General features: G+C 35.6%; 1 protein-coding gene across 1 annotated transcript in view; it reads right to left on the bottom strand.

Moving 5' to 3' along the window:
* Positions 1-4,218: 4,218 nt before the first annotated feature.
* The window catches only part of NGLY1 (N-glycanase 1), a gene marked incomplete at its 5' end in the record, with an annotated part of 24,913 nt that continues 15,601 nt past the window's right edge, over positions 4,219-13,530 (bottom strand). The window contains 4 exons of the mRNA XM_009324213.1: positions 4,219-6,495; positions 7,042-7,219; positions 10,607-10,795; positions 12,106-12,270. Coding sequence (XP_009322488.1) covers positions 6,320-6,495; positions 7,042-7,219; positions 10,607-10,795; positions 12,106-12,270 — 708 coding nt within the window. The remainder of the gene's footprint in view (positions 6,496-7,041; positions 7,220-10,606; positions 10,796-12,105; positions 12,271-13,530) is intronic.

Raw genomic sequence — 13,530 nt, 5'->3', positions numbered from 1 at the left:
AACAATATTGTCAGGGGCTAAGATGACTTCTTATGAAGGCAGTTCATAATAGTTCTGACACTTGAGCAAGAACTTGCTTAAGGAACCGTTTGCCTTGTAAGGCTCCATGATGATAAGACTTCCTTTCAAAAAATACTTGATTTATGAAAAAATGAAATGATTAGCTTAGTTTGCTAAACAAACCTCCAAATGATGCAAATTTGACATTCATTTATCAGCGTTAACCTGACCGTACCTTTTTCTATCCTCGAGTGTTAAGATTAAACCAGCCTCTAACACTTCCTGTTTGCGCTGCTACCTCCGTTGTGAAGTTTTTCTTTTAATTCCAATCTGTTATTTTAATTTATTTTTTTTAGCCTATTTTCTTTGAAACCATCATGGCTAACATGATGGAAATCAGTAAGTATACTTAGGCAGAAACTCCTACCCGAACGACTAAACAAAAGAAAACACCCAAATCAAAACCAGTTTTGCTTCTTACTAAACCAAACCAGAACAGCTCCAGAATTCTTAAGGCAGTCCACAAGCAGGCACTTCCCTTTTGGCCAATAAAGTTTTACATCTTTTTGCCAGTGGTGAACTTTGTTTTTAATATAGCATGTATTTCCCTGAAAGCAAAAACTGCTGCAGTTTAACCACGCTACTTTGACTTTTGGCATAACGCAAGCATGGACACACATATATTACATTACCTTCGATCCTTCTCATCACAGTGGTAACGCAGAGGGAAGAAGCGCGTCTCTCTCTTTCCATTCTGTACTTTGCTGCTGTTTCCATCTGCTCTAAGAGGCTGTGATCAACTGTTCCACCTACTTTACTAAGAGTTTGCTTAAACATTGCTCTTGGATGTCTTCATTTTCTTACATCAGCTGGTTTCCTTATGACTGTTTCACAAGGGAATCTGTATATTGTTATCCGAGGTGCTTATCTAAAATAAGTCCAGCATTTCCTCCCGATTGTGACAGAGGTAAGCTGCCAGTTGATGATTTTCTGGGGGGAAGATATGTTCCCCTGGGACTTCAAGGATATGGGAGACATACATTATATTACTGAAGTTCCAAGGATATGAAATTACACACAGCATTATGTAGTAAAAGGATCAAATTAACAAAACATACACTGAAACATTACAATCAAAATGCATAGTGAAATCGTCTTCCCCCCCACCATTTATAAGATCTCTAACAGAAGGTCATAGCTAGCCAGTACTTAAGACTCAGTCCTTCAAGTCTCTGTAGGTGCTCAATGCCACGCTGAAATCTCATAATCATTACAGATCGTGTGCTCTTAAAACTCTTAGTTACAATATGTCACTAAACACACTTTTTCCAAAATCAAAGACCCAGATTATTCAGAGAATAAAGGAATGAATCTATATTAAGCAGTAGGAGCCCGTTCTTAATTTTAAAATTATTCTATAGCTTGGAGTAGTAAAAATAAAAGATGTTTAAAAATGGATATTCCTTAAATCTGACTGCTTTTCAAAAAAGCTGTTCACTATTCTAAGCATTTTTCTTCTACTGAATTTTTCAGTGACCTAAATATAAACGAGCACATTAAAAAAAATGTCTCAAAACCAGTTACTTTTGCCAGCACTAGCTTATGTAGTCCATTACATTTTCTTTCCCCATTAAATTTTATTAAGTCCTGGTATTTTTGTTGGTTTCTGGGTGTCATCAGTTTTAACTACTATTACTTTTTTTTTTTTTTTGCTGAGTTTGAACATTTTAAATCTATTCCTTTTGGCTCCTCTTACCAAATAACAGTAAAGAAACTAACTTAATTTTTGTCAGCATATTTACCATACAGTTGCAATCCTCTATATAAATTAAAAGCAAATTAAAATGTATTTTAAATTAGATGGAAATGTGTAGAAAAAGATAAGCTGCAGAAACTGAAGCAGGCTAATCATAAACAAAGCTAATAACCTAATTATAAAGCTTACCATAAAAAAAACACAAAGCCCAAGAATAAACATAAAAATCTAAACAAAGGAAAAAACCCTGTTCTCTTATTCAGATGGGCAATCCCATTTAGACCCTTACACATTTCACAATATCTGTACACCTAAAATACAGATACTTGAGGCTGGTTGACCGTGGCTTGTTACTTGGCCATTCTTAAATGCTATATGATAGGATGGGAGGTCTCAAAATTCTGCTCCTAAAATTAATAACTTCAGGGAAGAAGAATCTGTATCAACCTACTAAAGGCTTTTTTTTTTTTTTTTTTTGGACTCTCTACTGTCCTTCTGCTTGGGTTAAATATTCAAGATGAGCATAAGGCACATAATCTTATCCCGGATATTACTGCTATTACTCTTTCATTCTATCCACACTGACACCACTATGTGACCAATGACCAGTAAACATAGTATCACTAGTTATCGTTTAGAGAGGCCACAAGCTGCAAGGCATAAAGCACTGCTAGCAACGATAGTACCCCATAAAAGAACCTTAAGGGCTAGCACAAAGTGAGCTGAACTACTGCCAATAATGTTGAATAACTTTTAAAAAATACCCTAAGTACAGATAGGACCTAGGTCTATTCCACCAACTGTGTTTAAGGAAGTCACCTGTCTAATTTGCTTCTTGACCCTCCATACGATACGAAGCAATGATACTGAAGTTCTTTCAACATTGACACATTTTTTAAGTTGTTGAATTGCTTACAGAACACTGGCAAAATCTTAAATTTTGTCCAAAACCAGAGGTTTGAACCTATGGTGGAAATCGGAGATTTATTTTAAATAATGTCTGTACTTAACAAATGCTAAGTTTTGACAAATACTAAGAAGGTACATCAAATTCTTAACTGGTAGTATACTTCCATTCCTAGCTTAAGCAATCAAAGGTAAAGAGATGAGGAGTGCGGATGTGGAGAAGGGGACAGACATCCTGGTATCTGCCTGGAACAATCTCTGCCCCCCTTGGAGTTTCTTTGTTTTGGCTTGTTTTGTTTTGAGCTGCAAGAACTCTGCAAATGGGTGTTCCCAGCTTCTGGCAGCCATATGTGCTGCCTACCATCTGTTTTCATTCCACTGTGCTATGGAGACAAACATACTTTATTTTTAGTGTTCTACATTTCCTGATGTTGCACATAACAGGGATTATATCTCACGCCTAAGCCACTATATGTGAAAAATCTTCCGTGGATAACTGATGAGTAAAGGCGACGTTATCACACAGGATCAGATGAGATAATTTTCATTACCTACTTCTCAGTGCAAGTATATAATTTATACTGAAGTTTGCTTGATTCCTGTATACCTGTGCTTTCTCTCTACACCGCCTACAAGGGGCTTCCTTCATATGTTTTAAAAATACATTTTCCCAGCAGCTTCCCGGGGTGTAGGAAATTACTGCTACAATTTCACAGTTGCCACTAGTGGTTGCTATTCTGCATGCAGCATTCGGAGTCAAAACAGGATATGAAGAAATAAACAGCTGTATGATCAACTGTAGAGAGACAACAATGCAGTACCACAAATACGTGTTTGAAAGGAGGAATTCTGTGCACAGGCTCCCACACAGTTCTGTTGGAAACCATGCACTCCAAAATTAGTTTGCAACCATTAATTGGATAGTATAGTGTTTATATAAAATTTGATTGAAGAGATTTCACTGTTACATCTCAGTGCAGCTTTGGAAGGCACCCATGTCACACTGGACAGCTAGTAATTCTTTAAAATGCACCAAACTAAACTGAATTCTAGAAAACATTGCTGATTTTACCTATACTGACATTAAGCCATACATTTCTAGTCAACAGTATTTTTTCTTTCCCCATTTAACCTCCTCCTCAAACTTCTAAGCAGCTGAGTAAGCACTGACTTTTAGCTACATACGCCCTGATCAACATCTCCTACAACTCAACCAGTATCCTATCATTGCCAGCATAACTTAATACCCCTACTTTTAAAGCACACTGCAGTACAGATCTTTCCATCATATAATATTGCAAATTCAGGATACTGTAAGTTATTATTAAGCAACTATTGATGAGCAATTACCTCTGGTTTCAAAAAATAATTAAAAATTTACGAAGAGTTGCACTGAGAGAGAGAGATCAACAAAGAAAATTGTGCCTTTAAAACAGCTTATGCATGAAGAGATTTAAAATGTTCACTGTTCACAGGGTACTCCAAAAGACACCTGAAGGAGTTCCATTTAACTTTTTCAGATTAGGTCTATTCAGTCTGAGGCTTTTACTCATTAATTCTTTCCTAAAATTAGCACTTTTATTCATTGCATGTGATCTTACAAATACAGAGGTACTTCTTGAGTAATTAGATTGGCGAGACATTTTTCCATCTTTTTAATTCATTCAAACATTTTCATAATGGACTTCAACTACTCTACTGTTTGAGTGTATGATTTTATTAAGTTATCTGCAGCTATTACTCTTCCCCCAGAGATTCTGACCAAAATTGTGAGAAAATTACTTTTATCCTACTACTTTTAAATTTATTCTGCCTTCTGCTTTCAAATTATCAAATGCAATTAAGCCGTTCTGCAATTCCTCACAGCCCTCTATTTTAAGTAATACAACGCCAAAAATAATTTCTGATTAAAGCAGTACCTTTTTAAGCTATCAAAATCACGAAGCGGAAACATTTTTGTTGATTGGTGCCACTAAGTCGTCTTTTTTTGCCCATTTTCTTCCAACATAATATACAGATTAGTCTAAAATGCTTTTCTGTTGGGTTCCCACTCAAAATCTCAGAACTAGCATTTAGCTGAAACTAAATACAGAAGGAGTTTTGAATGGAGACTGGCAAATTCACTTTGCATTAGTCAAGTGTAGACGAACACCCTTCCATACAGCTCCCTGTCACTACGTTGTTCTGTATTAAGGGAGTGAGACTCTCTTTCTAATCCCCCTCATAAACTGTCAATTTACATTCTGAAACAAAATATGTAATCTATCATACATCATTCTGTCACTCCTGAGCTGCCATAATCTACTACTTTTTAAGATGTCTGTGGTATAATTTTGACGCCTATACTCACTATGCATACGCAGTTTCCTAATAAAATCTGCATAGTCTTATATTCGCTTAGATTTGTTGAAAGGTCAGCAAACATTTATTTCAATGTAAATTATCTTTGACAATAATTTCAAATCAATAAAGTGGTTGGAAGGGTCAGAAAAAAGGAACAAAAAGCTTTAAAAACACTGATCGTGATAGCATCACCCCTAATTTTCACTTATTTTAAAATAAAACTGTAGTTTGAACTTTGCGTTATAGTGCTATAATAGAAAATTTCTTGTACAGTCCAGCCATAGCCCTCCTCAAATTCTCTGATAAAGACTACCTAATCTGAACATTCACTTTATTCACAGCACTGCTACATCTGACATCTCCTGGGTGGCAGTTTTTATTATACTCAATGCAAAGAAATTTGAACGTTGCATTAAGGAACAGAAAAGCTGTATGTACTTTTACATCAAATTTGCAAAAAGCATTCAAAGCAACTGAAGACAATAGCTTAAAAAGTAATTTCAACCTACACGCTTAATAAATCTTTTTAAAAGTGGGAAAATTTGAATTTATATAATTAAAAAGTACTTATAATGAATAATCTATTTTTTCATAGAAAAAAATCTGATGTTCTTACTCAGTTTTAAGTCTCGATTTCATATCACAGGCCATGACAATTTTAGGTACATAATGAACATTTCTTTCAAAATTAGTTTATTTTCCTAGTACACCATCATATTTCCAAACATTTCTAGGTATTAAATGCAAGTTTAATACTTAGATATCTAACAAGATCATTTTAAGATTGCTTCAGTATTTATCTTAATTTCAGCTCTTCTGGTTATTACATAAAATCATAGTTTTCTCTTAAAATGACTGTGTCTTCGATTATTCTTCAAAATATTTAAAAATCATCACAAATATCTGTTGTCATAGGAAAATGGAATTCAAACTGTTTTTCCAAGGAGTAGATTATAAAAAAACCCCAGCAAGCCAAGCCCAAAACTCCAAATTAAAGTCGGTTACAATTGCTCTGTGCTGTTATGATCATGTTTTGCTTCCTAAAAACTGTTTCCTTTCCATCATAAAGTTTAAGAAAAGAATATTTAATGATTCAATCCCTTAATTTTGGTGTTTGTATCTAAAGCAAAGAGGTTTTCATTGTGATGTTTACCTATTCAATACACGCGCAGTTTCAAGTTGGCTAAATGGAAGCAGTGAGACAGGAAATAAGCTGCCAGCAGGATGAACAGGAACTGCCAACCAAATCTTCATGTTGTATCCATGGTATAAAGTCTTCAAGGAATCCAAAGAACATCTCTTCAGTTCAGGTTCTCAGAGGTCACTGAGTTTTATAATTATCTCCAAGCAATTTTCTCCACATCCTGTTAAGCTGTCTCTGAACAGCTGTGTATGTTGCCATGCAGCTTCACCATCTCCTCCATTTAGAACTGCTCCCAACACAACTTCCGTTGCACCAGAAAAATCTGAATAGGAGCAAAGATTTTTATCTATTGGAGGAAAAGATAAACAATTCAGTAAGCCACTGCTCCAGACAGCATATAATGCTAGAATGCATGTTAAAAAGGGTAACTCGTAATGAATGTTTAAGGATCTCAGTTGCAACTACTCAAATTCATCCATCAATCAGTGGCAGAAAAAAAAAAAAACAGCTGCAAGTTTTTAGTTAATAGTTGTTTAGTGCTCATGCTCAGAGGACCTAGTCAAGATTGAATCCACGGCAGACAGAAGCATCTATCCTTCCTAGTAAAATACACAAGTATCTCGTATCCACTCTGTGTTCTTGCTAACCCTGCTCTGTTGCAGGTAGGGCTGTGTATATTAATAAAACCGGGCTTTGTACCAGTTTTTTGTACCAATTTTGATTAAATGCACAGTATTTTCTTGACCTTGCTAAGACAGACTGAGTTGGAAAAGTCCAAATGCATTTGCATTTCATTTTTAGTACTTGCACAGTGCTCTCTCCATATAAGCTATTTATTTCCAGTTACGCCTTTGCTGCATGATATAATTCATTATTTAAATTCCACACTTACCTCCTATCAGAGCAATTTCTGCTGTTGGAGAGCAAAGTCTCCACTTTATTCTTCCACTCTGAAACGTCTGACTGCTTGTCCTAATTGAAATGTTATCTATTTTTAGACCGACTGACTTGCACTCAAACTTCCAGCTGATGGAAGCAGACGATGACCCCTCTTTTCGGGCTAAATAAACCTGAATGGAAAGAATACATAGTGAGCATGTCAAAACCCGAGATGATCAACACACATCTAATCAATCGTTGTAACACGGACATAAAATCTTAAGATAACACATTTTCATTCTTTATGAAGCCTCTGAACCTTTAAAACTGTACATAGTACAATTCTGTGTATAATCTCATTCTGAATCCTTAAGTCTATTCCACGGTTAGATAATTGTACATGTTCATAGGCCTTCACTAGGGAACACTAATCTATTTCAACACGCTTGCTAAAGTTTAAGCCACAAAAATACCTAAGTTTATTATTTTTTAAAAAAGCAGACTCCTGATTTTTTATATAAATGCAGAGTCCCACATATGGTTTCATTTTGGTTGTTCAGTACTGCTGATGAAGAAAACTGTGTAATCAGTATTTTGGACTCTTCAGATGTGGCTGCTGGCTGCACACCATTTCTTCTAGGACTTGACATGTCTTGGTTAAAGCAAATCATGCATGCTAGCCATATACAAAACCTGTATTAACATTATTTGAACTGTTAGGGATTTGCATAATTTAATGTAGTCCCAATGCTGTTCTAAACTTCACCTGGCTGAACAGTCAAGCTCATATGTTAACATCCATTAAAGTTACTATGAACTCTCACAAGAATTTTGCAATGAGCGTCTGATGATCCTTTCAAGTCTAGCACCTATTATCAGCAAACCAAGATAACGGACATTACAGATTAAAGAGTCAAAACTGCCATGATCCTTTCAGAATCCTTAGTAAAGAAAATTTGTCAAAATTATGTCACATCCAGGCTTCTGATTAATGTCATACCAAATGGACTTAGATAGTTGTTTAGTTTTTAATCTGGAAAAAACAACCCTGAATAAAATGATAATAAAACACAGTAGCATGTTTTACTAAAGATCCCACCCAAATATAGAAATGTTATTGACAGACTATAAAACGGAATTTTAGTGTTATTATGCACCAGGCATAAAAATGTTAACTCTCATGTTTAAGAAAGCTAAAAAACCCAAAGGTGTGAGGTGTTACCTATGAAAATCTAACAATTTAACCCGCTTCCATGTGAATATAACCTTAATGTTCACGAAAGTGCTGATCTCCACACCATTTTTTAAGTACCTCAGCTAGTTCCATCAAGAGAAAGATTGCCCTCGAGCAGATCCTACTGAATTGCCATATTTGAGTAAGAAAGCCAAAACACTCCATTAATTACCACCTGGTTGAGGTGCACTAAACATAGGCTTTTAGGGATAAAAACTAAAACACTAGCCTGTCTCATCTTCCATTATAATATCCAAGTATTTAATCAGAAAAATGGAAGTTAAAGTTTCCTTTTTTGTCTTTTTGACTGTCCTCTAACTTTCATACCTGGCTACTCTTTTTCCAGTATTATTTGAAAAAAGTCTGAATTCATGGGACAAAAAAAAAAAAAAAAAAAGGCTCATTCGAATTCTTTTCCACTGGAGCAATTCTTCTCGAAAAGCAGCTTTTAGAAACCCATGGATTTCAGATCTGCAAGTTCTCACATTCTTATTATCACCTATCGTGGTCTGCTTGTTTGAGCCCTGGATGCCAAGTTATCTCTAGGTAATTTGATTAAATTTGTGTTTTGTACCTGCTTGAGTTTTGCACCATAAAGTCAAGTGACACTGAATAGCAAGAAAATACACAAATACGATGGAGATGGCTACTATCAGATTGGCCAATATGATCACCTATCTGAATCATTTTGATCAACAACACTGCAAAGACAGAATACATAACTGATGGTTCTTTTCTGTTACTCCTAGGCTAGTACCTATAGTTACCTTTACTGTGGCTTTTACATTTAAATTCCTTTCCATTCATCACATACTAAATGATAAACAGAATATTTCTGTGAAGTCTCCTTTGGCTGCTAAGTTTCTTGGACAGCTGCTGAATCAAACTCCAAATCTGTACCTTGCAGATCTACTAGAGGCATTACAAAAAGAACACGCAAACCCCAAACAACCTTTCCCTCTGCTGTCTCCCATAACAGAAACAACCCTCAACGAAAAGTCATTTTAGATTCATACACAGACATTCTGCAGGATGCTATTCCTGTAGAACTAACATGCCTTACCTACAAGCCTGAGATATACTTGGATCTGTAGCTCCTAATTTCTCAAGACCATGCTCTCATCCTTTACCTAGAAAAGTTGAGGTGCTATTGAATACAAGGGTAAAGTCTTTCTGCCTGGTCTTATAGATCAGTCCCTCCCTGCTTTATCTGATTAGTAGAGCTGAGCAGAACAGCAGACTCGTAATTGGTTTCAGTGCAAAGACAGTTATGTTTCTTGCAAAAGTGAGGATGACTGATTATTGGAGACTTCAAGATACAACGTGCTATCAGATTTTTAGCAGATCCTAGGGAAGCAGAGAACAGTTGTCCCTCATTCTGAGTTTTTGTTATTTCTCTTTTCCTATTAGCCTACCCTGTTGTAACATCTTTTATATTATTCTCCAGTTTCTTCCCTTATTCCTTCTCTTTTATGTAGAATAACCTCTTCAAGCTGTTCCCCCACTGCATTTTGCCAATCAGTTATGTATAGACCCAGCACAGAAGACCTCAGAAGACAGTTACATACTTAGCTCCATTTTTCATCAATGGGAAGCAAACCATTGCCTAAGATAGAAGAATGTTTGGCCTTTCAGACTGAAAGAGACCTTTCAGACTAGTAAAATGACAGGGGAACAAAGCAATAACATGCTATAGTCCCTGACAGGAATGCTCAGTTCCACAGTTGGTAGCTGTTGCGGGAAAAGCTGTTTGCTAGTAAATGTCCCCTTCCCATCTTGCAGGCATCAGTTCTCCTCCTCTTAGATTTAGAGCATATGACTCTTCTGCCGCTCAGTGTCCTGACAGATGGGAAGGAGTCTGGGTAGGGTATACAATAATCTGGATAACTGACAGGTTTTTGCCTTCTTGCAGATGGAACTGTATTATTCAGGATGACAATTTCTTCCTTTGGCTGTGTATCAAGGAGATATGATACACTATAAAGATATTCTCCAAAACGAAAAATTTTTTTGGAGAGAGGTACTGCTTTTCAATAAAACAGTATTGTGTGTTTGCCCAAAAGCGTAAGGAAGCCATTTTTTTTAAATTTGGTGCTTTAGCAAGGATTTTACCTATCTGCAGAGAATTCAGTCATCCTTTCTGAAAGACAAGCTAAATTTATTTCCAATTTCTTAAATCATCTGACAATCTTACCTGAAGCTTAACAGTAACATTTACTAACATCAGCTAAATTCTATGGGCACCAAGAGAGGTTTTGATGCCAAACACTGGCACGGGTTTTCTATTTTATTGGAGTTATACTTTTAGGGTAGATCTTACGCTTTTAATATTTGTTATCCTTACCATTTTCCAATCTGTTTCAACCTTTCTCCAAATGGACTCTGCCTTCCAAACACCTGTTTCCCAGCCAATTATTTTTTCATTATTACTGGAAATCCGTGTATAACTATCTTCTACTATATTGTAGATGAGGTGGAAGACTTTAGATGTCTTCTCTTTTTCAGAGGGAATAAAAATTACTTCTTTTCTTTTCTGAAAAAGGCAAAACACACAAGCACCTTCATTTCCCAATACATTTCAGTAAGACTATGTTACTTTTAAACAGCATGCCATGGTTTCCCAATTCAGTTTTGCTGCCAACTGAAAAAAAAAAAATGTAATTTTTAAGAGAGGTCATGGACAAAAGCATTTCTGCAAAACAAAAGTTTTAAACCGGTTTCCTACAATAGACCTGCCCCTTTTCCAGAGGGGAGCAGTAATTTTATTTTTAAAGTTTTCACATAATTACTTTTAGAAGTAAATTACTAACAAAATAACATAAAATTAGCAAATTTAAGTAAGATATTAACATGTTAGGAATAGAAAACATACATGTTGAGTATATTTCTTGTACAATCAATAAGTAAATGGTTATTTTGAATAGCAAATGAATTATGTGATTATCATATACAGGTGCTTCTATATGATGGTTTACAAATCAACTTCAAAAAAGACAAGGTACAAACTTCATAACTTCACAGTATTACTTTTTTTTTTTTTAAAGATTTGTCATTGTTCTTATGAATTTCAGCAAAGCAGAAATTAAATCTTCTAAACTGTGGAGAACTGAAATAAACTCTTAGTTTCTCAAACTTAAACAATCTTACGAAACTCATGAATTTCACCTAACTGGTTCTATTTAGGCTTGTCAGTCATTCTATATGACAGGATCACTACAAAACTGATGTAATGAGTGATGGGCTTTGCATGCTGGCTCAAGCTAAATACGGCTATGGTTCTGGGAAACTGTATCTTAGCATAAAATAATTAAAAGTAAAATCTTGCTTTTGGAAATAGTCAAAAACATTGATGTGAAAATCAATCAAGTTTATTATTTAAGAGATTGTTCCATTTACACAATCCTAATTTCTCCCACATCATTTTATTAATAAAAATAGTTGGTCAAAGCCTGCTTCTAGGCTTTAACCAATAGTAACTAATAATATAAACATTTTTTTAAAGTTTTCCCAACTGCTTTCAACTGCCTTAAACTTTCTAGTTCTGTAACACTGTAACTAATTAAAATGAAAAGAAGTATTTTTTATTAACTGGTAAGAGCAAAAAACACTTCAGATCAAGGATTCCCAAACATTTTTAGAATCAACGGACCACCATCAATCCTCAAAAATTTCTTATGGACCTCTACTGAATTCACATCAAACTTGCACCTAATGTTTTTGCGTTTCACTGTTTGAACTAAATCTGCAGGCTACCTACCATAAGTGCTATTCCTCTGCAGACCATAATCACAGAACCTCTAGTTAGCTACCTCTAAGATGGTCACCAATGCAAAAGTTAAATACCTCTGGACCAATTTCACCTCTGGCTATTCGCCAAGCCATTGAACCTGATGTCCTTCCACCATATTCTCCGGGTTTAGGTGTTTTAGGAGAAATGAATTCAACAAGCTCCACAATTGTTCTTTCCAAGAGCTCTCTCCTCCTATTTTCTGACAAAGGACGTTGTCTCTGAAAATACATTTAAGAAACAAAGTAAAAAAATTCAGAAAAATGGTATTTGTAGTTCTGCTCTAGAGTGACACCAACGGGGAAAACGAACAATTGAAAAAACAGACTAACATTTAAAGTCTAGACTGACTGCTAGAAACATTAATCTTATACCACACGTGCAAATATAAATCAGTCATAACTGCATGGTTATTCAACAGCAGAGCTTTTTCAGTGAACTTGCATGCACTACGTGGATTTCTTTTAAAGTAAGGTTTGTGCTACATTTATAGTGCATTTGCTTGGATGATAAAACACTTCCATAGCATATTTTATAGCTATTCATATGTATTCTGTACTGTAGCTGTTCTTGATATTATTTGGGGGAAAGAGAAAGCAAGCATAATTATTGGGTCAAATTTTTCTTCTCTAAGGTGGAGTGATTTGGCTGGCAACAGTCTTGGGCTTAATCACAAAACCAAACAAAAGATTCAGCTGGTCTCTGAAAGAGTTATTTCACAGTGACTGACTATCATAAACAAACTATGACATTCATATTTTTACAGATATCAGAAAACTGAGAAAAACTTATCACCTACGCTTCAGGTAAATCAGTGGAAAAAAGAAAGAATTATATAACATGCTTTCTTTGCCCACATGAATAAAACTACAGACATTTTTTTGGTACACATCTTACAAAAAAAAGTCATTAGGAGGCTGGGGTTTTGTCTCCGTGATTTTCACATCAAATATACAGAGCTGAGATGTGAAGCCTTCTTCCTTAACTGTAGATACACCCGCACAGGGTTGGAAAATTAAATTCAACATTGAATATGCGAATGATTACACATCATCTTTTTTTTCTACTTTGGTGATCTCCCAAGGCATGCACACTCAGCCCACTAGGACCTGAAACTTCAGGCCAATAGGTATTCCAATTATCTCAAAAACAGTCCTGACACAGAAAGTTTTGCTATTAGGGACCAGAAAAGAGATATTTGAAGTGTTTTTGTTCCAGACAACAACATGGAATTGGATAAAAGAAAGCAGATACAGAGAAATGATGAGAAACAGCTCCAGCTGAACAAATCCTAGCTGCCAAATACCAGCTCTACCACAGCAAGGGGAAAATACACCTCTGCTTGTGTTGATGGATGACAAGCAGCGACTCCAGCAGTTCCTCATGAAACACCAGACCTTCCTGGTGCATTCTGGGTATCCATATGCAGTACTACAGATGTCACTCCAGCTCAGAAGTTTGATATGGCTTACCCTAAGTTA

The sequence above is a fragment of the Pygoscelis adeliae genome, unplaced genomic scaffold, assembly GCF_000699105.1.
Source record: "Pygoscelis adeliae isolate BGI_AS28 unplaced genomic scaffold, ASM69910v1 Scaffold25, whole genome shotgun sequence".
NCBI classification, from domain to species: Eukaryota; Metazoa; Chordata; class Aves; order Sphenisciformes; family Spheniscidae; genus Pygoscelis; species Pygoscelis adeliae.
The sequence above is the reverse complement of the archived record's forward strand: the minus strand, read 5'-3'. Positions and strand labels throughout refer to the sequence as shown.